At 48.6% G+C, this 26,245-nt stretch overlaps 1 protein-coding gene across 6 annotated transcripts in view; it reads left to right on the top strand.

Moving 5' to 3' along the window:
• CACNA1H (calcium voltage-gated channel subunit alpha1 H) overlaps positions 1 to 25,838 on the top strand; it is a 410,611-nt gene extending 384,773 nt beyond the window's left edge. For 5 of the 6 annotated variants that reach the window (XM_083152776.1, XM_083152775.1, XM_083152778.1 and 2 more), the window contains 9 exons: positions 1,971 to 2,104; positions 2,227 to 2,297; positions 10,970 to 11,048; positions 15,118 to 15,239; positions 18,961 to 19,290; positions 20,280 to 20,426; positions 22,814 to 22,994; positions 23,896 to 24,074; positions 24,293 to 25,838. In XM_083152776.1, the coding sequence (XP_083008902.1) occupies positions 1,971 to 2,104; positions 2,227 to 2,297; positions 10,970 to 11,048; positions 15,118 to 15,239; positions 18,961 to 19,290; positions 20,280 to 20,426; positions 22,814 to 22,994; positions 23,896 to 24,074; positions 24,293 to 25,468 (2,419 nt within the window). In that variant the 3' untranslated portion in view covers positions 25,469 to 25,838. The remainder of the gene's footprint in view (positions 1 to 1,970; positions 2,105 to 2,226; positions 2,298 to 10,969; positions 11,049 to 15,117; positions 15,240 to 18,960; positions 19,291 to 20,279; positions 20,427 to 22,813; positions 22,995 to 23,895; positions 24,075 to 24,292) is intronic. The other variant, XM_083152780.1, reaches the window with a different exon arrangement.
• The last annotated feature ends 407 nt before the right edge of the window (positions 25,839 to 26,245 follow it).

Raw genomic sequence — 26,245 nt, 5'->3', positions numbered from 1 at the left:
GCAGTTACTTTTGTAGCACACATATTATGCAGCTCTTTCTGTTCCGTTTAGTATATTTTGACTGTTTTTGAATTTTGGACATTTTTTTATTTTATTTTATTTTTTATGAAGTGCTAGCGGAAATCCAAGTCTGGAAACGTATATGAAGCAGCAAACCACAATCACTCATTGACAGAGAGGAGACCGTAGTAATAAGAGTTCTCCTTACCGCTGGTACCCAGTATAGCGAGGGAGCTGGGCATCACTCCCCTGGTGATCGCCCGGTTGTGATGAATAGTTTTCCGAGAGTTTCCATAGCTCTGATGCTGTGGGCAACACTTGGCACGTAACACTGCACAGGAAGAGGCTGGAGCTCTGGGCCCAGCAGGACCCATCTGCCCCAGTGTTATAGCCTGGCAATGTCCTCGCAGCCAGAAAGTGACACTCTACAGTAGGTGTGAGGAGCCTTTAGGACTCTGTGTGATATCGCAGACACATCTTCCCCAGCAGTTCTCCCCGCCAGGACAGTGCACAACTGATGCGCTAATTAGAATTCCTCGCAGCATGGGCCCAGAGGCTGATATCAAGCTCATTTACATGTGCGTCTGCTAATCCCAGAGCCTCTGATGGGACGGGATCCCCAGCTGACCTTCTCTTTTATCACTTGTAGCCCTAAAGACATCATTGTACCAAGCCCTGGTCTGAGGTGTCAAACTGACGCTTATTAGGATTCATTTAGTAAGAACCAAAGTCCTCGGTGTGCCCTGGTAGTAACGGACAGGCTGCCGATTTTCTGCAGTGACTTATTTTCAGCCAGGTATTGATTTCCCATCTGTAACATCCAATTATTGGCACCATCCATATACCTGTAAGTAATTATCTTGCTAATTAACAGAGAAAAGGAGCCATTTACTTACACTATTTAAAGGGCCACAAAATTGAACATGCAAGTGGCCTTATGTACAGTATATAATTATATATAATGACACCCAGACACTGACACATTTACATTGTTATGCTGTTGTTGCGCTTGTCCGGCCCAAATCGGACAGGTCTGACATCTGATCCGTTGCGCAGTCCAATGCGCACCGATTCAGGGTCGGAGGTCGGACGGGCTGCACATTAGGTAGAAAATAGCAGCTGCGATGTGCAGTGTAGAAGAAGTGCTTTCCTCTCAGTGGCGGACTGTACCTTTTTCTGGGGAGGGGGGCTGCCTCTGGCCGCGATGCAGGCACCTCACCCCCCCCCCCCCATCGTTCCTACAGAGTGCCCGGCGCCTGTGCTATGATGACAGGCGCCAGGACTGGCGCATGCGCTGTTCAAACATCCATACTGCGCATGCGGCCAGCTTCTATGGGCTGCTTCGGCAACAGCCCATAGAAGGAATCATGGTCCTGGCACCTGTGCAATACAAATGACAGGCACCGGGACCAGCACGTGCGCAGTACCGATATATGGAACTGCGCATGCCAATCGCCGTTTTTGCATGGCAGCCTGCAGAAAGGCATCCTGGAGGGAGGGAACACCTTGGTGACTGGCAGGTCGGACTTCCAATAGGAAGTCACTGCCAGTCACAGTGAAGCCAGTGCAGTCTCACAGACTGCATCTGGCTTCACTACAGTGGTGGATTTTACCTGGGGGGGCTGCAGCCCTGCAGCCCATAGGTAAAAACCGCCACTGGTTGGCAGTATAATTAAATCAAAAGCATTCAAAAGAATGGGCGTCCGCTGATTGGCTGAGAGAAAGAACATTAGGTGGGGTACCTGCAGCTATGGATCCTTTTCCCCACGCACAAGCATAGCTCAAGCCTTATTGGCAGCAGTGCAGGCAGGATGCTCGGTCCCGCTGCCACCACATGATGCTGCGATGAGCAGTACTGGAAGAGGATGCAGCAGCAAGCAGGACTCTGCATTGACCCAACATTTCCTGCACCTTACCCCTGACTTGCGTGCATCACTGTGCGTGTATAGTAATCCTAGTGTCATTTGCAGGTGGAACCAGCTGGACCTGGCGATCGTGCTTCTCTCCATCATGGGAATCACACTGGAGGAGATTGAAATCAACGCCTCTCTCCCCATTAACCCTACTATTATACGCATAATGAGGGTGCTGCGGATCGCCAGAGGTAAGGACCCCGGCAGTACATCCTGCCTCATGTCACATGGGTAACGGGGGGAAGTAACACGTTGATTATCATTATCGCTGCTGTTCGCTGTTCATGTGACTCACCCCGGCTTGTCCTTGCAGTGTTGAAGCTGTTAAAGATGGCCACTGGGATGCGTGCTCTGCTGGATACGGTCGTTCAAGCTCTGCCACAGGTAACCAGCTGCCTGCACAACATCCTGTGATTAGGGCGAGAGACGCCATTGGGTCCAGGAAAATGCAAATGGAATGTATAAACCCAGGGACAGGATAGGCCACTGCTATACCTCTCGACCACTCCCCCTGTCAGATTAGCCATGCCCACATCTGCCAGGCCCCGCCCCCATTATACGCTCGGGGTGGGGATGAGACTGTTGGGCGGTGGAGGGGTATTGTGGTTTTGGCCATGGAATTAATAAACTTCGAAATTGTATTTTGTTCTTGTAGTTTATTACGAGCTATCTGATTAGCGACAGCAGATGCTAAGGGGTATATTTATTACTAAAACTTCCAAAAAATGGAAGTTAGTAGCGTTGCCATTGACTGCCAATCAGATTCTGTCTATCATTTTCTAGGATGCAAGATATCTCGCTGTCATGGATAAACGTTATTTTATAATAAGGTTGATATATAATTAATAAAAAAAAAAGATAATTTTTACATTTAAAAAGAAAGTATCCAGAAGTAAAAAAAAATATACTGTAGGCATAAAGATTGATAAACCTAAAATAAATAGCATAAAATAAAAGTAAAATAGTCTTGCCGAGTTGTTGCAAAGTATTTCACGGTGCCTTGACGATCCTTGGGCCTGTGCAAACACTGCCATCTTAACGTATAAGGCACGCTGGACAGATGCCCAGGGACCACTAATTCAGCTACCTTTGGCTGTCCACCAAGTGGCTGTCTGCTTACTGACTTGTGGATGAATGGTGCTATCCAACAATCAGTGGGCAGCATTCTCTACGTGCCTCCAGTCTGCAGCCAGACAGTGAATAATTGTTGGCTTGCTCATCGGTGGATGAACCAATCAGAGTGCTGAAAGCCAGTGACAGTATGGAAGCATGTGGAGACATGGTTGGTGACTGCATTGCTTTGCCCAGGGCCTTCAATGCTGTTGAGATGGCCCTGAGTGGGAAGTGGATTGTTTACATCCTTGCCTTATTTTATAGGAGTCATGAGATTGCAGCCTATCAGGTTGCTTGGAAGCAGTGAGGTCACTCTTTAGTCACAAGCCTAGCTTACTGATTGGACAGAACATCAGCTTTGGATCCAGCCAGTGCAGCAGCCATGTGGCCGCTGAGAGTATTATCGCTCCTGACGGGCTTTCATGCTGTTTGTTTAGGCCGCCGCTGTAACCAGGGAATCGCAACGGATTGCTGTGGATTTCCACAAAATGCATGCTTGTGCCACGCTCCGCCAGGCTTATTTTTAGATTGGTGGATGACTTGTTTCAATTAGGATAAGATGTGTTTGTGTAAACTAGCGCACTAGATCCTCTGTAAGGTCTGAGTCAGGGGGCGTGCAGGAGAGCACCAGCCAGAGTTCATCTTTATAAGGAATAAACACGTCTTTGGGGATGCTGGGAGATCGGATAAACATCTGCTCCTTAACCCTTTCACGTGCCTAAGTAACACACTGCATGCACACGTTCCCAGGGAGCTCGCAGTCACCACAATCTCACGGTGTGCAGCCGGAGTTCACCACCCGGTACCAAGGTGATACCTAGATCTTCGTGGGGACATTTCAAATGTGTCTCTTTTAAGTTGTTCACTGCACAGGCTTCTATTCTTAAAGAATGTCTACAAAACAATGTAGATGGCAGGAAAATGTTGACATGATGAGAATGTCAGTATATAAAGTGTCAATGTGAGGGTAAGAGTAGCCCAAGAAGCAGTGTCGGCACTCTGTCAATGTCAACATTCTCACCGGGGCCGATGGTGCCCATTCACTTATACGATTTGGGCCCTTTTCACCCAATTTTGACAGATTGGGCTGAGAAATCGGGTGAAAAGGGCCCAAATCGTATGTGCCTAACCTCCGATTCCGATCCGATGTGTTGTCCAGTGCGCATTGGAACGAATTAGGAGATCACAAGTTTCACGGCTTAAAGTGGTCCAGGAGAGGCCACCTAATTACCCCCCATCCCTCCCCTCCCTTCAAACTATAACTATACTTTCTGTTGGAAGTACTGTGCAGGGCCAAGGTGGAGGTTCCACCCCGTTCCTCTGGCAAATGCTGCACTTAAGATTTATCAGATCCAGCATCACTTGCTCGAGATCACAAATGATACTTCATATGCTAACGGCCCTCATACGATGTATCGTATGCGGTCCAGCCGCTGGCGGCTTCCAGTTGGACAGTTGCTGGGGTATCGCATGCAAGGCTGCATGTGATACCTCGGATAAGTGTATGTGGGCATTAAAGCTTCTCGGCACCCTAGACAAAACTTCAACCTACTGCCCCCCCAGCCCCACACTGCCACCAATACCCACTTTCCAGCGTTACGTTTAAGGTGGAGCTGGAATGTTAGAATTCCCAGAACCACCACCTGCATTAAGTACAACGACGATGTCCTCCTCATAGACAGCCTTCATTTGTGATTGGCAGCCTTGGTGGCGCCCCCCAGATCTCAGCACCCTATTCAGCTGCCTAACGGTAGGTCAGGGCCTAATTCTGACCATTTTGACATGTCATGCCAATATTATGAATGTTGTCCTTTTATACCGATCCTTGTCAGACATTTATTCATGACTTTATATCAATTTGATAATGACTAACACTATCAGTATAAGACCTGCCTCATACCTCACTTGTCAACTAGTTTCTAGCGGAGGCATAGTTCCAATAGTGATTGAGCCCGCACCACTGTGTAGGTGTAAGATGCACTTAATGGTGTCACATGACAAGGCTGCAGGGGGGAAGGACCGGTTATCCAATCCCAGCATGCACAGTGTCACCACACAGGCAGTCCCCATTATCTAGTAGCACACAGTAACCTGGATATAGAGGCCCTGCAGAAGCAGAGGTATGAAGGTAACAGAGAGAAAACCAATATAAATATATCATGGGGAACGCAGGGCCGGCATCCCCTTACCGGGAGGACTGACACTTGCAGCCCCCCCTTCTCTTGCAGTCCTGTTAGGCAGGAACATCCCAGGAAGGACATTTCTCACATGACAGATATACAGAGCGGTGTGTCTCCACTTGGCTGGAGGCCAGACCCTGCATGGGAACCAGAGCTAGTAGACTATAACCCATTCAGTGCTGCCTGTGCTGCGCTGCCTGTGTGGGTCTGTCTGATTGCCATAGTTTCACATAAATGCACACTCTCAGGGGTTTACTCAGACTGGATCACATGGCCGAGAATCGACATGCCTAGCGATTATCGATCGATGCAGTACGCATTAACGAGGCTATCCTGCGATAATGTCCAGCGTTTAAGTTCTGCCGCAAGACATTATTTACCCTGTTTTCCACATTGACACATTTTATAATGATGTTCCGCTTATCTTACACACCGGATGTAATTCCGCTCAGTGTGCCGTCTTTCCCATTGGGCTTAGTGGGCAGTTGCCCACGGGTCCGAGGATTCTAGGGGCTGGAGATGGAGTAACGCGCCTGAATGCTTGTGCAGCCTCCACGCCAGGGCCGGCTCCAGGCCTACTAGCGCCCCATGTGAAATTTCGAAGACACCCCCCCCCCCCCCCCGTGCATTATGGGTGCAGTTTCACAGCAGGCAGTCCGGGACATACAGTGGGAGCCACTGCCATCTATCTCTATAATAGGATTAAGTGAGTAATTGGATTACTCTGCTAATCCCCTACTCTATTGTTCTATGTATTGTATTGCAGCTGAGAACAATAGGATAGCCATGGTGAGCCACGGTGAGCCATGGCCTAAAGGGGTGTACACACGGAGCAAATTTGTGCTATTTTCTAAGCAATCTGACTAGATTGCTTAGAAAGTAAGCAGAGATCTCTCTGTGTATATGCTCCGAGAGATTAAATATCTCTTGCTAACTAAGTCAGTGCATGCAGTCACAATCTAGTCAAATTGCTTAGAAAATCACTGCAAATCTGTCTGTGTGTACAGAATGAGAGATACTGATCGCAATCTCTCATTCTGAACCACTACCCTGCCTTTTTTTGCTTAAGCAAAATAGCTTAGCAAAATTGCTTAGCACAAATCTCTGTGTGTGTGTATGTGCTCTCCATGGGAGATCTTGACACCAGAAAAATTGCTTAGCAAAATTGCTTAGCAAAATTGCTTAGCACAGATCTCTACGTGTGTATGCCCCTTAAGGAAGATAGATGAAATGGGCTCCTACTGTATACAGGGGGAGGCAGGTGGCACCTGGACAGCGTGAAGTGCCCGGGGGCTGTGGGTGCAGCGGCGGAGCGGGCAGTCTGCAGTGTCCGCAAAGCGCTGAGTGAGCAGACACAGCGGCGCCAGAATTATAAAATTCGAAAGATAGGCCAGCCGCAGATTGGCTGAGAGAGAGAGACAGCGGACGGCCCTGGGGGGGCCATGAATTGTTTTGCCCAGGTGTTAAGGCGGCCATGCTTCAGCTACCTATAGTTCGCTGCGGTTAATTTCGAGTGAGGGGACGTATGCAGAATGTAAGTAGGCTATAGCTGGCTGCATACGCTGTGATACCCGCAGCCATGTTGTTCCGATACACCACATGATATACAGAGCCGCTGTCTTATCTTCCAAGCCACAGTACTAACGGTTGCACCCAAGTGTGTTTTCCCGGTCCCAGCACAGTTCCGTCTTTTGCACATTGTGGCCCAGTTTGTGTCGCTCTGAGCTGGATCGAGTCTGGGTCGTACTAAGCAGCCGACAAGACCGTGAGGCCTTTCGTTCAAGACACCTGCGATTTTAGCAGCCATTTTCCTTTAAATCATTCAGCAAAAGAAAACACGTCAGGTCATGTAAAGTCACCCACACATGATAGCGGCACATTACCTGACTGACTGGCAGGTAACACCGTCATTTGCTTTACCACAAGGCACTGTCCAGAATGTGATCTGGACTGGCATGTTCTGTTTACCATTGGCCAGCGGTATGACTGTGTCACAAGCAGCTGGAGAGCTAGACTGGCATTCCTGCCCTGGCAGCAGCTTGGCACTTATACGGCTTCCTGAAAAATCCTTCCTGACAGGCCTCCCTGGGTATTATGTGCTGGACTGACTGAAATGCCATGGTGTGGGCTGATGGTGCAGAGATAATGGATTGGAGGAAAATGAGAAGAGAGAGATGTGAGGAAGGAGGGAGGCATGGGCTGCCCCCAGCACTTCTCTCTCCCAGCGAGGAACATTATGTCTGTGGCAGCTCAGCGCTTGCCAACCAGAGCGTGGGCCCTCCACGTGCGCCCAGCGAGGGTACATGCGCGGCTGTATTTATACTTTGTCCTGGGCTCTGCCATATAAAAGCCCATACTCAAGCAATGGTGCGTCTTGTATTGTTACTCCCCGTTTATCGGTGGGCGATTACTGCTAAGCAGTAATAGTACACTAAACACATAACCAGACTGAAACATTGCCATAGACGTGGATCTAGCTTGGGGCACCGTTCCTCAAAACCGCTGCATTTCCCCCCATTTTGTAGGCATGCTGGGCTGTCTGATGCAAACTTCCAGTACCCGGCTGTCTGGATCCCATCTTCAGCTCAGGCAGACTGACTGGCTGCGGCCATCTTGAGTCAGGACTGATGGTGATCCGATGGTGCATCCTCAGCACCAGGGTCTCGCAGATGCAGACAGGGGGCATCTATCTCCTACAGATGGCTCCTGATGGATTTGGGGTTTATTTGTACAGAACTGCACAGCCGTTTCTCTGCGCTTCCCTGGGTTTCCCTGCCGCTGTGCAATACCATACAAATAGGAGCCAGGCCCTCTGTGCGGCAACCACACCTCCTGTACATCCCTCCCATAATGCACTTGGAGACATCACATAGTAAGTACACACATCCTGTCCAGGTGATTTCCTCAGATGATGTGGAACACGTATGTAGATGTGTGAACCATGTGGGATACATATGTCAGTGATGTGAGACATATATGTAGAGGTGTAAATGATGTAGGACACATATCTAGAAGTGAAAATGATGTGTGACATGTATGTAGAGGTGTAAATGATGTGGGTCATGTATGTAGAAGTGTAAATGATATGGGACACATGTCTAGATGTATAAATGATTTGGGACAAGTATGTCGATGTGGAAATGATGTGATACACGTATGTAGAGGTGTAAATGATGTAGGGGACATATGTAGAGGTTTAAATGATGTGTGACATGTATGTAGAGGTGTAAATGATGTGGGACACATATGTAGAGGTTTAAATGATGTGGGGCACGTAGGTAGAGGTGTAAATGATGTGTAACACGTATGTAGAGGTGTAAATGATGTGTGACACGTATGTAGAGGTGTAAATAATGTGTTACACGTATGTAGAGGTGTAAATGATGTGTGACATGTAGGTAGAGGTGTAAATGATGTGTGACCTGTATGTAGAGGTGTAAATGATGTGTGACACGTATGTAGAGGTGTAAATGATGTGTGACATGTATGTAGAGGTGTAAATAATGTGTGACCTGTATGTAGAGGTGTAAATGATGTGGGGCACGTAGGTAGAGGTGTAAATGATGTGTGACACATATGTAGAGGTGTAAATAATGTGTTACACGTATGTAGAGGTGTAAATGATGTGTGACATGTAGGTAGAGGTGTAAATGATGTGTGACCTGTATGTAGAGGTGTAAATGATGTGTGACACGTATGTAGAGGTGTAAATGATGTGTGACATGTATGTAGAGGTGTAAATGATGTGTGACATGTAGGTAGAGGTGTTGCATTGATGGGGAAGGGTTTTTGAACTTCCAAACAAGAGTTGCAAGGCCTCATTGTCTAGTTATACACCATTAGAGACATCTCTATGTACGTGAAGCTGTTAGTGGCCATTAGCAAAGTAATGAGGCTTTTAAGGTGTCATGCGGTTGATTTTTTTATTATTTTTATTAATGATAGAACAGTGATAGCCAGTAAGTGTACTGCAGCAAAGAAACGGCTCACTGATATTTCCAGGTACATAAAACTCTAATGGTATTTTTGGGGGGATTGGGTACAAAATGTTGGCATTCATCATATAGATAGTGATGACATGTTGGCATGTTTGAATGTTGACATTTCATCCTGGTGGCCCATCTTGGTGACTTCTCTACTCCTGGTGGATGCCGCAGTTCCAGTGAAATCCTGTGGGTCCCAGTGATGTCATCAAGTGACATCACTACCAGGTCAGATGTGCTGTCCTCCAGCTTTCCGGTAACCCTTGTGGATGTCAGCATCGGTATTGTCCACAGGCAATATGTGTCAACACTGACTTCATCTTCCTCCTGATGGAGTTGACCACACAAAAACCTAGTAGCAAAAAGGCAGAAGTTTATAATCTACTTGTTAACCCTTTGTCCCATTTCAGGTTTAATCAACGTACCGTAGCTGAGCATAACATGGCGCAATGTCATTAACCTTGCGCAAGTTCCACCCATGCCTCAGCCAGTCCTGACAGTGACGCCAATACTTCTATATACATATAGATTATATCCTGACCCGACCGACACCTCCTGGGGGCTGCATCGGTGCACGCTCCTTAGATTGAGTTCATCCTTACTGCTTTATATGCTGTATGGATGAGATAAACCGGCGCCGTCATCTTCTGTCAGCGTCCTTGAGCCGACCCGCTAGTTTGTACCATACAACTAAATTAGCTGTGGTAATAGGACATCTCTTTGTTGCCTCCCGCAATGCATATCAAGTGGCTTCAGGCGGACGGCGGCTGCTTCCCTCGGCAATCATCTTATTAAGCTTGTGTGGGTAGAATATATGACAGCTGTCCTTCACTCTCCAGGGCTTAGCTCTGCATTTCATCCAAAGATGAGGCTTTGACTATTGGCAAAAAGTAGATTTTGCTACGAGCACTTATAGTCCTGTGACTCTCCTCTCATCTTCCTCGTCACCCACCGCACTCCGGTCATTGCTGATCTTATCCCATTCTGCCAAGGTGACCCCAGAAGCTGACCAGAAGTTATGGACAGAGTGACTTTCAGAAATTACCTCAGTAACCTGATAATATTGTCACAAGACACTGCAGAGAATACTGTTAGATATAGGTGTATTTTGGGGAATATCCCGGTATCCTGAAAATGTGTTCCAGTTTCCTTGTGTTTCTGAATAAAGTGTCTCACCTTGGGGTTTCCTGTGTCCCTGAGTGAAGTGAGTGGCCCAGAAGGCATTTCCTAGGGATGACCTACAGTACCAGTGCATTTCCTAAAGGTGACCTACTAGTACATCTTCTAAAAGTCACCTACCAGTGCAGTCCCCAAGTGTGACTTTTCAAGGGTCAACTACCAATGCATTCCCAGGGGTTACCTCACAAGTGGCCTCGTAGGGCATATTCCACAGATCTCCTTCGAGAGCATACTCCACAAGTCCCCTACTAGAAATTTCCCACAAGTGGCCTACCAGAGCATATCCTGCAAGTGGCTTACTAGAACATCTCCCACAAGTGGCCTACTAGGGCATATCACGCAATTGACCTATTAGAGCATATCCCACGGGTCACCTACCAGAGCATATCCCGCAAGTGGCCTACTAGAACATATCCCACAAGTGGCCTACCAGGGCATATCCCGCAAGGGACCTATTAGAGCATATCCCACAGGTCACCTACCAGAGCATATACCAACAGTAAAAGAAAGAACATTTCACTAGGCAATATATGTAAGAGCATGGCCATTCTTTAGGACTGTACTGTATTTGCCTCAGTCTTGTCTTCTGTCTCTCTGGCAGGTAGGAAACCTCGGGCTCCTCTTCATGCTCCTGTTCTTCATCTACGCTGCCCTGGGAGTGGAGCTCTTTGGGAAGCTGGGTAAGTAAGCCCCGTCATTCCAGGATCTTGGTTCCGTATTGTTGTGGCAACATTGAATAAAAGTTTATATAAAGTAGTTTGGCCTGGCCGGGGTTCAGCTGTATCAGGAAACATTCTGTAAATCTTAGAAGATTAGAATCCACATCTGCTCATTATCAGCAGATTCCCAGTGACTTCGAACGTGTCCGATCGCTTGCAGCTGTTTCTGTAAGGGCCGTTATATGCGCTTGTCAATAAATTTCTTTAATGAGGACCTGTCACCATAAAATCACATTGTCTAATTAAATGTGACCTTTTAAACTAGATTTAAATATTTACCTATGCTACTGTTGTCTATGCAGGCCACATGTGTTACTATAACACCAACACTGTGTATTGTAACATACATTCTAAAATTCAGTCTATGGAAGTTGTTAGAGGCAGACGTGGGGGACCACCAGAATGCTTGTAGGACTCCTGGCACTTGGGCCACTTACTGGAAAGCCAGGCCTGCTGTCACTGCTTCCCGGTATGAGGATCAGCACATAGCGCAGTATCGCGCGTGTCGAATCAGAGTTGGAGGTCGGACCTGCTTGCACGTCAAACCTCCTACTCAGCTGGCCCTGCTTGCACGTCCAACCTCCTACATGGCCGGGCCTGCTGGCACGTCCAACCTCCTACATGGCCGGGCCTGCTTGCACGTCAGACCTCCTACTCAGCCAGCTCTGCTTGCACGTCCCACCTCCTACTCAGCCGGCCCTGCTTGCATGTCAGACCTCCTACTCAGCCGGCCCTGCTTGCACATCAGACCTCCTACTCAGCCGGCCCTGCTTTCACATCAGACCTCCTACTCAGCCGGCCCTGCTTGCAAGTCCAACCTCCTACTCAGCCGGCTCTGCTTTCACGTCCAACCTCCTACTCAGCCGGCCCTGCTTGCACGACCCACCTCCTACATGGCCGGGCCTGCTTGGTCGTCCCACCTCCTACTTGGGCATCCCTGCTTGGATGTCCCACCTCCTACTTTGTCATCCCTGCTTGCACGTCCAACCTCCTACTCGGCCGTCCCTGCTTGCATGTCCAACCTCCTACTCGGCCGTCCCTGCTTGCACGTCCAACCTCCTACTCGGCCGTCCCTGCTTGCACATCCGACCACCTACTCGGCTGGCCCTGCTTGTATGTCTGACCTCCTACTTGGCTGGCCCTGCTTGGTTGTCCCACCTCCTACTTGGGCATCCCTGCTTGGATGTCCCACCTCCTACTTTGTCATCCCTGCTTGCACGTCCAACCTCCTTCTCGGCTGTCCCTGCTTGCACGTCCAACCTCCTACTCGGCCGTCCCTGCTTGCACATGTCACCTCCTACTTTGTCATTCCAGCTTGCACGTCCCACTTCCTACTTGGCCGTCCCTGCTTGCACGTCCGACCACCTACTCGGCTGGCCCTGCTTGTACATCTGACCTCCTACTTGGCTGGCCCTGCTCGCACGTCCGACCTCCTACTTCGCCGGCCCTGCTTGCACGTCCCACCTTCTACTTGGCCATCCCTGCTTGTACGTCTGACCTCCTACTTCGCCAGCCCTGCTTGTACATCTGACCTCCTACTCAGCTGGCCCTGCTGTACATCTGACCTCCTACTCAGCTGGCCCTGCTTGCACGTCCGACCTCCTACTTCGCCGGCCCTGCTTGCACGTCCCACCTCTTACTCAGCCCTCCCTGCTTGCACATCTGACCTCCTACTCGGCCGCCCCTGCTTGCACGTCTCACCTCCTACTCGTCCGGCCCTGCTTGCACGTCCCACCTCCTACTCGTCCGGCCCTGCTTGCAAGTCCCACCTCCTACTCGTCCGGCCCTACTTGCACTTCTCACCTCCTACTCAGCTGGCCCTGCTTGCACGTCTTACCTCCTACTCGTCCGGCCCTGCTTGCACGTCCCACCTCCTACTCGTCCGGCCCTGCTTGCACGTCCCACCTCCTACTCGGCCAGCCCTGCTTGCACGTCCCACCTCCTACTCGGCCAGACCTGCTTGCACGTCCCTCCTCCTACTTCGCCGGCCCTGCTTGCACGTCCCACCTCTTACTCAGCCCTCCCTGCTTGCACATCTGACCTCCTACTCGGCCGTCCCTGCTTGCACGTCTCACCTCCTACTCGTCCGGCCCTGCTTGCACGTCCCACCTCCTACTTGTCCGGCCCTGCTTGCACGTCTCACCTCCTACTCGGCCGGCCCTGCTTGCACGTCCCACCTCCTACTCGGCCGGCCCTGCTTGCACGTCTCACCTCCTACTCGTCCGGCCCTGCTTGCACGTCCCACCTCCTACTTGTCCGGCCCTGCTTGCACGTCTCACCTCCTACTCGGCCGGCCCTGCTTGCACGTCCCACCTCCTACTCGGCCGGCCCTGCTTGCACGTCTCACCTCCTACTCAGCTGGCCCTGCTTGCATGTCACTCCCACCTCCTACTCGGCCGGCCCTGCTTGCACGTCCCACCTCCTACTTGTCCGGCCCTGCTTGCATGTCCCACCTCCTACTCGTCCGGCCCTGCTTGCACGTCCCACCTCCTACTCAGCTGGCCCTGCTTGCACATCCCACCTCCTACTCAGCTGGCCCTGCTTGCTCGTCCAGCCTCCTACTTGGCCGGCCCTGCTTGCACGTCCCACCTCCTACTCGGCCGGCCCTGCTTGCACTTCCAGCCTCCTTTTTTTTATTTTTGCTTTATTTACAAACATGAATCAGGCTCAATGAGCAGGCACTTTATTAGGTCTCAGTGGCTGGCATCTGATTGGTGGTGCTGATTGCTATTGATGAGCAGGCACTTCCCAGGTCTCAGTGGCTGGCATCTGATTGGTGGAGCTGATTGCTATTGATGAGCAGGCACTTTCCCAGGTCTCAGTGGCTGGCATCTGATTGGTGGAGCTGATTGCTATTGATGAGCAGGCACTTTCCCCAGTCTCAGTGGCTGGCATCTGATTGGTGGAGCTGATTGCTATTGATGAGCAGGCACTTTCCCCGGTCTCAGTGGCTGGCATCTGATTGGTGGAGCTGATTGCTATTAATGAGCAGGCACTTTCCCCGGTCTCAGTGGCTGGCATCTGATTGGTGGAGCTGATTGCTATTGATGAGCAGGCACTTTCCCAGGTCTCAGTGGCTGGCATCTGATTGGTGGAGCTGATTGCTATTGATGAGCAGGCACTTTCCCAGGTCTCAGTGGCTGGCATCTGATTGGTGGAGCTGATTGCTATCACTGCTCACCTGACATATAGAGGTTTAAATGAACAGCTTGTTACTTATACATCACTGTAACCAGAGACATAATTGATTAAAGGCTTGGATGCAGTAGATAAAGAACAGACTATAATAAAGCTCAGGCACAGATATTATAGAAAACAGCAGATACCTGTAACGCTTCATCTAATCTGTTTTATTCCTCCGTCCTGCCTGATGCTACCTTCAGTGTCCTTAATTATTGACAGGCCCGTCTCTGGGGTTCCCTAATGCACATTTGCAAGCCTGGCACATAAATAGCCGCTTGAGGAGCGACGATGCCTGCCTGTCCCTAATAAAAACTTAATGCGCCCCCATTTTATTAAAGAGGCGCATCTCACCATGTAGATTGCATTTATGAGGCCCTATACATTTTGGGCAGGAGGTGCGAGGCTGCCTATATACTGTATATATGCCTATATACTGACTGCTCCGCGCGGAATCCTGCTAATGGGAACATAGGACGGTTCAGGCAAACCCCACATATTTATTACACTGCAGATTTATGTTATTGAACCATAAGCCATCTGCTTGCATTACGACGAATCCCCCAACCGCCAGGAGAACCGGACATGCATTAGCAGAGCATAAAAGTTATATATGTCTGCGTCTGTGGAGGAACTGAAGCTGGCTGCAGATTGAGATGAAGTAACCCTTTCAGAGCTATGGCGGGGGTACAACTGACATCAATGGTGACTCAGACCTCGTAGAGGCTTGTTCCAGCACACTGTTTGGGGGACAATTGCAGTAGTGGGCTCATGGGAAGCTAAGTGACACATCATAGGGTTCAGGAAACTGTGCATGCCAGTCATTCACTATTTCTCATCTTGCCTACAGTGTGTAATGAAGAAAACCCATGCGAGGGACTCAGCAGGCATGCCACATTCGAGAACTTCGGCATGGCTTTCCTGACGCTCTTCCGCGTCTCCACGGGTGACAACTGGAACGGAATCATGAAGGTGAGAAGCAGCCAGTTGCCTCCACAGGACCTCGGGACTGGGGCATGAAAGGGGATGCAGTGGAGGGGCCATGCTTAGGGGTGTGGCTGGGGCCATGCATAGGGGTGTGGCCATTTGCCACAGAGGCTCAGCTAATCATTTGAGAGTAGATACTGCCAGTGCATGTATGATAATGTACCAGACGCCTCATACAAGGTACTCCAGCTATACTTCATTATGCTTCATCTGAGACTTTCTGACAATTCCCAATTTGTCATTCAATTAACTTTTTTAATCACTTTATTGATAGCCAGAGCTATACATACTACCTGTATTATAAACATATTTTAACAAGCGTGACACCCGGTATTAGAACCGCTGTCCTATTGCACTAGAAGCCGTCACCTTACTGATGGAGCTATTTGCGCCTGCATAAGAGGCGTGAGAATTCTAACTAGTCCAACTTCCAGCTGTGAGTAGCTTCAGATCGTTATCTGCAGGCTTAGTATGCAGTAGCAAATAAACCAGTAAGGTGTCGGCCTCCAGTGTGGCAGGTCCTGGGTTCTAATCCTGGGTGTGAATGCTAATAAATTTGTAATTTAAAATTAATGGTAATGTACATAAATGTGATGTACAGTAATGGAAGAAAGGTGTCAAGAAGTTTGTTTTGGAATATATTTATATATATAAGGGTGGGGGTGAGGTGGAGGGGCGCCAATATTTATCTGGACTCCGGGCAACTGGGACAAACTTACGCCACTGTTTGCAAGGCAAAACCTCTGGCAAACTCAGGCCCTATTATATATACAAAACTTTAAGTTCTGCTTCCAAAACCCAAATCTTTTCATAATCAAGGAGCCTCCGTTCAGTTGGGGGATACTTTGGGCACGACGTCTCGCAGCAGTGTTCGGACACCCGATACCCTGCAAGCCGCCGGGACCTTCCCGGTGGCAGGGACGCATGCGATCCGTTGTGATGGATCGCATGCGTCTCTGCTTCCCGCCCACCTCGCCGCCTGGAGGGAGGTCCCAGAGCGGTCCGACCACCTGGTCGGGTTCGAAGCGCACGGGACCGCGCATCGGACCCGACTGCATGTCAGGGAGAGACCAAATCGCCTCAGTGTATGGGCACCTTAAGTGTGCGCCGGTATCTCAGCAGCTAACATTTCCACTTGTAGTGATGCAATGAATCAGCCCCCAGTGTTTGTACAGAGCTTCCAGTTTCTGCAGTACAATATGTGACCCGCAGATCCACTATGAGAGGTTATATAGCCGCTGCCGGATGTCACGGGACTCTATGAGAGGTTACGTAGCCGCTGCCGGATGTCACGGGACTCTATGAGAGGTTACGTAGCCGCTGCCGGATGTCACGGGACTCTATGAGAGGTTACGTAGCCGCTGCCGGATGTCACGGGACTCTATGAGAGGTTACCTAGCCGCTGCCGGATGTCACGGGACTCTATGAGAGGTTACGTAACCGCTGCCGGATGTCACAGGACTCTATGAGAGGTTACGTAGCCGCTGCCGGATGTCACGGGACTCTATGAGAGGTTACGTAGCCGCTGCCGGATGTCACGGGACTCTATGAGAGGTTACGTAGCCGCTGCCGGATGTCACGGGACTCTATGAGAGGTTACGTAGCCGCTGCCGGATGTCACGGGACTCTATGAGAGGTTACGTAGCCGCTGCCGGATGTCACGGGACTCTATAAGAGGTTAAGTAGCCGCTGCCGGATGTCACGGGACTCTATGAGAGGTTACGTAGCCGCTGCCGGATGTCACGGGACTCTATGAGAGGTTACGTAGCCGCTGCCGGATGTCACGGGACTCTATGAGAGGTTACGTAGCCGCTGCCGGATGTCACGGGACTCTATGAGAGGTTACGTAGCCGCTGCCGGATGTCACGGGACTCTATGAGAGGTTACGTAGCCGCTGCCGGATGTCACGGGACTCTATGAGAGGTTACGTAGCCGCTGCCGGATGTCACGGGACTCTATGAGAGGTTAGGTAGCCGCTGCCGGATGTCACGGGACTCTATGAGAGGTTACGTAGCCGCTGCCGGATGTCACGGGACTCTATGAGAGGTTACGTAGCCGCTGCCGGATGTCACGGGACTCTATGAGAGGTTACGTAGCCGCTGCCGGATGTCACGGGACTCTATGAGAGGTTAATTAGCCGCTGCCGGATGTCACGGGACTCTATGAGAGGTCACGTAGCCGCTGCCGGATGTCACGGGACTCTATGAGAGGTTACGTAGCCGCTGCCGGATGTCACGGGACTCTATGAGAGGTTACGTAGCCGCTGCCGGATGTCACGGGACTCTATGAGAGGTTACGTAGCCGCTGCCGGATGTCACGGGACTCTATGAGAGGTTACGTAGCCGCTGCCGGATGTCACGGGACTCTATGAGAGGTTACGTAGCCGCTGCCGGATGTCACGGGACTCTATGAGAGGTTACGTAGCCGCTGCCGGATGTCACGGGACTCTATGAGAGGTTACGTAGCCGCTGCCGGATGTCACGGGACTCTGAGCCTTGTTATCACTTATCAGCAGAGATGTTTTCTCTAGCACCCTGGCAGGGATGAATAGGATACAACAGGCTGATGAGAACATACTGACATAATTAATATTTACCTCATGACACCTCCACATTAGGCTGTTCGCGGTGAGTCAGCCAGTGCTCATCCATAGAGTGTTATCAGTGATAAAAATACACAGGATAAGGAGAGGACCCCTGCCTACTATTCCATGTGGCCCGCATGCGGATTATAGGGGTGATTCAGGTTGGTTTGCAAAAGCAAACTCCTTCCTTCATGGACAAAACCATGCAGGTGGGGCTGATGTAACATGTGCAGAGAGATTTTCCTACTCAGAGCTACCCTGCATTTGTCCTACTCATACTTGTGTTACATGATTGGCTGCTGCATACAATGGGGCAGATGTATTAAGCTTGGCAAAGAGATAAACTGGAGTTAACGTGGAAGGAGATAAAGCACCAGCCAATCAGCTGTGTTTGAAATATGACAGTTGGGATCTGATTGGCTGGTGCGTTATCTCCTTCCACTTTATCTAGAGTTTATCTCTTCACCAGGCTTAATACATCTGCCCCATTGGCCCTTATTCTGGTCCGTTTGCACAGACCAGAATATTAGCAAGGGCATCGATGGTGGGCATATGCGCATGCGCAGGGTCATTTCTGTGCATATGCCAGGTGCGTGTATCCACGAAAATGGGGCCGAGAGGGGCAGCGGGCCGGCTCATTTGCATATGGGAACGCCCAGCGGGTGCGGGATGTCAGCTGCCCGCCTATTTCCCTCAGAGTGCACACGCCCATCTAAGGTTGCTATGAGCAACCTTAGATGGGCGTGTGCCTTCCACATCATTCGATGGTCGGCAACATAAAACATCCATTCGCAGCCAGTGCATGCAAACACACGCTGCGAATAGGTGGTGGCCAGGCCACCATTCGCAAGGCGGGGTTTGGTGGACTTGCAAGGCTGGGAATTGGCAGACTTGCAATTTAACCAGAATAACCCCCAATATAATAAAGGGGCTGATGGTGTACAGGCCCACACGGCACTGTCCACACCTCCATGCGTTTATTATAGGAGCCCCTATAGCATTTTCAACTCCAGGTCCCTTGCGGCCGTTAATTCGACCCTGGGGGACAATGTGATATCTAGTCACCATAATTATGTGATGTAAGGTCATGTGACATCATTATGCGTCTTTCTTCCCTGCCAGGACACACTCCGTGAGTGCCAAAGCGATGACAAGAACTGCCTCAGCTACCTGCCCCTCATCTCCCCGGTCTATTTTGTCACCTTTGTCCTCATTGCCCAGTTTGTCCTGGTGAATGTGGTGGTGGCTGTGCTGATGAAGCACCTCGAGGAGAGCAATAAAGAGGCCAAAGAAGATGCTGAAATGGACGCTGAGATCGAAATGGAGATGTCCAGGGCAATTACCCCGGCAATTACCCCAGCTGCTGGTGGATGCAGCCCAGATGGCAAGGGAATAGGCGGTGCTCAGGTGCCATTGAAGAAAGAGCTACCAATCCTGTTGGCACAAGCCAGGGTAAATTGAATACATTGATGAGTTATTGTTGGTAGAGGGTGCCAATAACTTGGTTCAGGGTCAGTAAAACAGCAGGAAAATCAGATGGAAACATTATGCTTCCCTACAAGTTCTAAATAAATGGCTCCAGTACACTGTTAGGAAGTTGTTATAACAGCCATAAATCAATACGGTTTCATTCCTGGGATCACTTTGGCCATACTGTGACACCATTTACAGATGGAAGCAGCCATTTTGTGAACTGAAATGATATTCATGACCGTGTTACCTCACACCTCGGTGATCTCAATGCACATTGCCTTATCACGAATGTCACTACAGTAGAACCATGTCGACCTTTTCCCATATTGACCTAATGGTGTCATAGTTACATAGTACAAAGTAGGTGAGGCGGAATAAAGACTTGCGTCCATCTAGTTCGACCTATGTTTATAGTAGCTTTTCCCTTGTTGTATAGTATGTTCTGATTAGTATGTGTCGACCATCATGCTGTAACCGCATCCCTTCATAGTGTGTAGGTGACACGTATGCTTTAAGGGCTTAGTATGTAGAACACCCTTGCTGGATAAAGTATACATTAGTATTTCTGAGGTAAATGTGAGCATTCCTTCCAATTTCTTGGATTCATAAGTTGTGTCTTATCAGAAGAGTACATGATAAATCTAGTCCAGGGGTAGCCAACTCCAGTCCTCGAGAGCTACCAACAGTTAACGTTTTCCATGTCTCCACACAGAATCGCAAGTGAAATAATTAGCTCCACCTGTGGATCTTTTAAAATGTGTCAGCCAGTAATGAGTGCACCTGTGTATTTGTGAGGTGAGCTGGAAACCGTGGACTGGAGTTGGCTACCCCTGATCTAGTCCTATTGCTTCTAACGGGCCATAAAGTCTAGGCTGAGCTAGTCAGAGGAACCAGCAGACCATTTTTATTCCAGAATCAATCGTAGTATGTGCTTAATTGTTGTTTGCTTCCTCAATCTTGCACTGAAGGGGTCATTGAGCCAGGACAGTGTGACCTTATTGATCCCAGAATCATTGGAGGGTTCTGTTCTGCTGAAGGAGAAGCGACCAGCCTCCCCCATACCCTTCCAGCAGGTTTTCGCACTTCCCCTCCAGCCCTGCGTCTACGGGCCTGAGGTGATTCCGTGCACCCTGTCTCTGCGTGTTGTGTGGCAACTGCACTGTGCTTTCCGTGGCTTCCCTGCCTCTGTTACTAAGCTCTTCTGTCTCCCTGCTCTGTCCTATCAGCAGGGCTCATGTTGGTCTTCTGCTTAACTATATAATACCAATCTAGAAGCAGCATTTATAACAAAGAGTAACATGGAAGCATCCATTTTACTAGCCAAATGTCTGTAATTGTGCAGCCAATCAATTCACTTGGAGCCAGTAGCATAACTGAGGTTCCATTATTGTGGAAAACAAAAAGTTGCAGCGCTGAAAAAATATGTCTCTAAACGAGTGATTCAGTTAAAAGGGAAATATATAAAAACATACAATATATAAAACTGAATAAAATAGCAAAAATATAATGCCAAGATAAAGATCATGTGCGTATAAGTATAGATGACCCTTTTTTGGGTAATTGTATAACCTGCACTGAGCCGAGACAATAGTCCCAAAAGATGGAATCTCTGGATTCTGGATGCCGCTGGAGGTACAGTCCTGATGGTGTTGTAGATGGTAAGTTGCAATGGTACACTTGGACCTGTGCTCCTTTGGACTGAGACCCTTTACACCTGCTACTTCTTCTGACCATCACCTTCTGGATATCTTGGACATACATTTCCTGGCCAATTGGTCGCAACATAGTTGAGGTCCCTGGCATTGGTAACTTACCATCTACAACACCATCAGGACTATTCCTCCAGCGGCATCCAGGACCAGAGATTCATTTGGATTCCATCTTTTGGTACTATTGACTCAGCTCAGTGCAGGTTATACAATTACCCAAAAAGGGTCATCTTTACTTATACGCACATGGGGCTGACTACTCCCTTTTCAGCAGCTGTTTTGAGTTAGCAGCACATAATGAGCGCTCTACTTTTTGACCTTTCAGTAGGTTTTTCTCCCATTTTGTTCCATTATTGTGGATCATGAATTTGCACACAAAATGGCTACATAGGTGAGATAATAATTTCAAGTTGGCTCTAGTTCAAATTGAGTGAATACACCCGTTAGTCATTGTGCACCATTCTTGCCGACTTCTTAAAACTCCTCTCCGGGAGAAGCCCGGAGAGGAGTGAGAGGGGGGCAGGAAGAGGCTACGTTTTGGGGGCAGGGCTAGGCTGCCGTCACAATTTGCAGGTCCGTGGATGGTGGGAGGGGCTAAAATGAGGCGAAATGATGCAAATTGCATCATTTTAGCCACACCCCCTCCAAGCGGACCCGCAAAATTCGAGGGGTTATAACCCGGGGAAAGGGGGAACCGGGGCTGTAGCGAAAATGCGGGAGACTTGCCCACCTTCCCGGGGGGCCGGAAGGGGGACCCTATTTGCGGGACCCTCCCGGCCATTCCAGGAGGGTAGGAAAGTATGTTGTGCACCCCACCATATTTGTTTACTTTATTTATTGGGTATCCGGACTGATCATAGACTGACAGTCATATAGTCGGCCACTAATGGTCGACAGAGTCTAAAGGTAGACAGTCAAAAGGTCGACAGGGTTTAAAGGTCAACACACAATAGGTTGGGAATTGGTTGGTTGGGAATTGAGAATAGATTTGGGGTTCTCGTCATACATTCATCTAAATTGCCAGTGGGGACCAGCAAAACGTGCATGCTACATGATTATAAGAAGTGTTTCCAGTAGGCTGGATTACCTCCCTGTCCTGTTGCTGGTCAGTGATGTGAACGGGGCATGGCAGGAGCGCCTGGCATCCGTTCACCACTGTTCTGCTGGCCTGACCAGTGAACAGGTCATGATACCTCCCCAACTTCCAGGCCAACCTGCCCCAAAAAGGATGGAGGGACAGAGAGACACTAAATGGATAGATCGGGGCAGTTGGGAGGTCTAGGTTTAGTAGCGGAACAGAGAACCCCATGTATTCTGTATTTCATGTATTCTGCTCACAAGATGTAGCAACAGAGCCCAGTTATAGGCAAACTGCAGGTACACAAGTGATGTGCGCTTTGCTAACATGTGTCTGATATTGCTGTCCGAGGGGTGTTCTGTATGGGTTGGCGGCCACTTAACACTTTGGCTTGTTTAGTTTCTTACTTACAGTATGATGCATAGGTCTCTTTAGTGACTATGGCTCCTATCATTTGTAAATGATTGACAGCTGTCCTAGGACACCAAAGTCACCTTTCACCCTTTACTTGCTGTTAGAACCATAGTCACAATAAGCCATGTGCGGTTGGCTGTCCCAGAAGCCCCCAAGACGAGAGCCCCCCTTTCTTTATTACTCTTCTGGGTAGTTAGTCATTACAGCGTAGAGCTGAGCTCTTCTCATCCTCGGGCCACAATTAGGAAAGTAACCTCTCATTATCGCCCAGCTACCAGACTGACCTGTGTTCTTTCCGCAGGACGACGATGTCTACATGAGGGACGGCACCGGATCCCAAAACCTTCTGACCGTCAGAAAAGTCTCTGTGTCCAGGATGCACTCGTTACCTAATGACAGCTACATGTTCCGTCCTGTTCTGCCAGCAAAGTCTTCTTACCCACTGTGTGAGGTGGAACCGTATGAAGATAGCTCTCTCAAAGGTATCCTGAAGCCTGGGCGTTACTGGATTGGTCAATGCAATGATGCTCTTTGCCATATAATTGTACCTGTAACGGGTGCAATATAACCATGAAACTAACACAGTTTATGTCTTTTGCTCAATCCTATTGCGTGCCCTCATCCCCTAAACATCTGTTGATGTAGGAAGACATGTACAGGTGATGCGGGATCCACGTAGGAAGACAAACTGGAATTAAGGGGAAATTTATCAAAGCTCAGAGAAAGTACCAATCAATCAGGTCATTACTGCCATGTTACAGGATTTGACAGGCACTGCTTGACCAGTACATTCTCTTGCCAAGCGTTGATACATCTCACCCTTTGTGAGTAAAGGCAGCACGCTTTCAACTCTACCGGTGCGATAAGAAACGGTTATACTGCTGGGTCATTTAGAAATGGGTGGGCATAAGTTCGGATCTGAAATATGTCTTGTCCATTGTTTAACTGTGGGGTGCGTCCCTGTTCTAACTCAATATATTTACAGGGCTTGCACCAAGGTACTTACTTGGTATAGTATCTTACCATCTTGTCTCAACAATGCTGTGAAACGGAAAGAGCAACAGGACTTGAATACAATGGGAATAAGATTATTTATACCCATACCAGCAGGTGACATTTCCACCACCGGTTCATAAATTGACCATGTGGGCTAAACAACAACTCAGGGAGGTGAATAAAAGGGCAGATGTATTTGCAGTTCCTGTAGAGTGTTGGCATTTGAGGGCCATGGATGTATCCTAACCACCACATGCCTCACAGTGATACGTTGTCTGCTTCTGGAGACAGAGTTGCCACCACTTAGGACAGAATCCCTGACTGTACATCATGATGCACTGTACTGTACCGTGAGAGCTGACGTCACTTTGTGTCTCTGTTCTGTAGGATCCCTTCTATCAGTCCATTCCCCACCAAGTGAACCTGGCATCTCGCTTAAAGTACCGGTGGACTGCCAACCATTACCTTCTGCAAGCTGCCATATGGATCCTGAGGAGATGCCGAAAATCCCACCTCCATGTTCGGCCTCGAGATCGCCCAGCCTAAACAGATTCCTGCGTAGGCAGGTAATGGTGCTATATCCTGGATCATAATAAAACAACTCTACTCAATATTTGAATATACAGTGTGTAGAAAGAGGGATTGGTCCTTTTAATGGTTGATAGTGGTAATACTATGTGGTACTAATATAAGCTCAATACGTTTTTTCCTGTTTTCATTCATTTAATGTCAACACAGCTTTTGAGTTTCTTACTTTTTCTTTTTTCTTGTGCTTGCTCCGCAGGAGGCTGTCTACATGGACCCTGTTGACTGTCAGAACGGCGATTCCAAGGATAGCCTTCAAGTTGAGTCAATGGAGAGCTTAACACTGAGGATGCCTTCACTAAACACCCTAGTTCCAAACCTGATCTGCCCCACACCTCTTTCTCTGCAGGGAACCCCTCAAACTTCTCCCAAGCTTTCTTCCCACCACAGACATTCCAGCGTCCGTACACGCAAGCATGTGTACAGCCAACATAGTATTCCCAGCCGTCCTTCAAGTGTAGGCAGTGAGATCACCAACCATGATGAGTCCTTATTAGAGTCTTCAGATCTAGCTGATGAAGAGGTCAGCCACATAAACAGCTCGGCAAAGGGCTGGCGAGGACAATCCAACGATAGGAGTCACTCTGTCTCTCCATTCATCTCCCAAGCTTCATCTCCTCCACCTCTATTAAAGAACTGCAATAGCACAGCCAGCCTGGCAGGGACCAGCAAAGACTTGAAGAAGTTCTACAGTGTTGATACTCAAGGATTTTTAGCTAAGCCCATGTGGGCAGAAGACCAAAGGAGGCACTCAATTGAAATCTGCCCTTCCATCGATGATGATGGAGATTCCTGTTTTGATATTTCCATTGAAGATAGGCATGACTCTTCTGCTCTCATAAAGTCTGACCCAGAGTATATCAATGGAGTTCGCAGGAAGAAGAAGATGAGCCCACCTTGCATTTCTATAGATCCTCCTATGGAGGATGAGAGTGGCACAGCTTCACGTACCAAAGCATCGGAAAACAGCATGATGTTACGTAGGAGGACACCATCATGTGAATCCACGGCATACAGGGACTCTTTAGACCTTGGTGATAACCAAGTTGGAGAACCGCCTAAGAGCGAAAGGCGGAACCAAACACCTTGTCGCAATGAACACTTGGTAATTCCTGGCTACTCCTTTGACCAGTTGGAGGCAAACAGCTTCTCAGAACTATTAACAGAGAGTGGATGTCCCACTACTCCATCTGTAGTCACCATGGACTCCAGGCCTGACGTGGGTGCTTTAGAAATTAAACAAGTAGACCGTTTAAATAGCAACAATACAGAAAAAAACAGAGACTTCACTGAAATAGTTAAGAGTTCTTTAAAAAATTCTGCACTAGTCAATGCTTCTAACACAACAGAGGAAGTAACCGACAAACCGTTATAGCTTTTAAGGATACAAGGGCTTGTGACATTGACGAACCACTGGATAGACGGGTTTAAGGTGCCCCTTTGGGTGTTAGTGTTTTCAATAAAAGTTGGGGTTTCACATGGAATATAGAGAAATGTGGATGGTTTGAATAAAATGTTTTGATTTGTTTGATTTTATAAACGAAATACGGAGACAACTTCCCATATAGCCTCAATCACATTGATTCGAGTTTTTATTTTAATTTTAAGTTTTCTGTTTGTTTGTTTTTCTATTTTTAAATTGGCACTTTTTTATTGTGCAGAGACACAGTATGCAGAAGTGCTGACTAATGAAGACTTGTACAATATCTGTATATCAGCAGTATAAATAAAATAGAAATAATGTATTTGTGAAAAGATTAATTTATTCTTCAGGTTCATTCATACTGAAATTATGATTTAATTCCCGAACCTAGGGTTCTTATATGGGGAACAACTCTTTTTTTGGGTGCTGACAGAATGAATTTTAGCCCCTTGAGTGGTGGGTTTTGCTGGGACTATTTGTCTGTTGTTTGTTTGTTTAAGTCTATTATACATAGTGTTACTCTTGTTTAGCAGGTTTTGCTTGATTTTTGAAGCCCAAAATGCACCCTGCACCTTTAGCAGCGTTCTGCTAAAACAGTCTGCCGTGCCGGCGCCACATAAATATATTCCATTGGAGGTCCCCCTGTCTTAAATGCCCCAGGCACCCCCAAAGCTTAACCTGGCCCTGGACTGGATTATGAATTTAGAGTCGAAGTTACCAGAACCAAAT

This window comes from Crinia signifera, chromosome 7, assembly GCF_055691185.1.
Source record: "Crinia signifera chromosome 7, ASM5569118v1, whole genome shotgun sequence".
In the NCBI taxonomy this organism is placed as follows: Eukaryota; Metazoa; Chordata; class Amphibia; order Anura; family Myobatrachidae; genus Crinia; species Crinia signifera.
The sequence above is the reverse complement of the archived record's forward strand: the minus strand, read 5'-3'. Positions and strand labels throughout refer to the sequence as shown.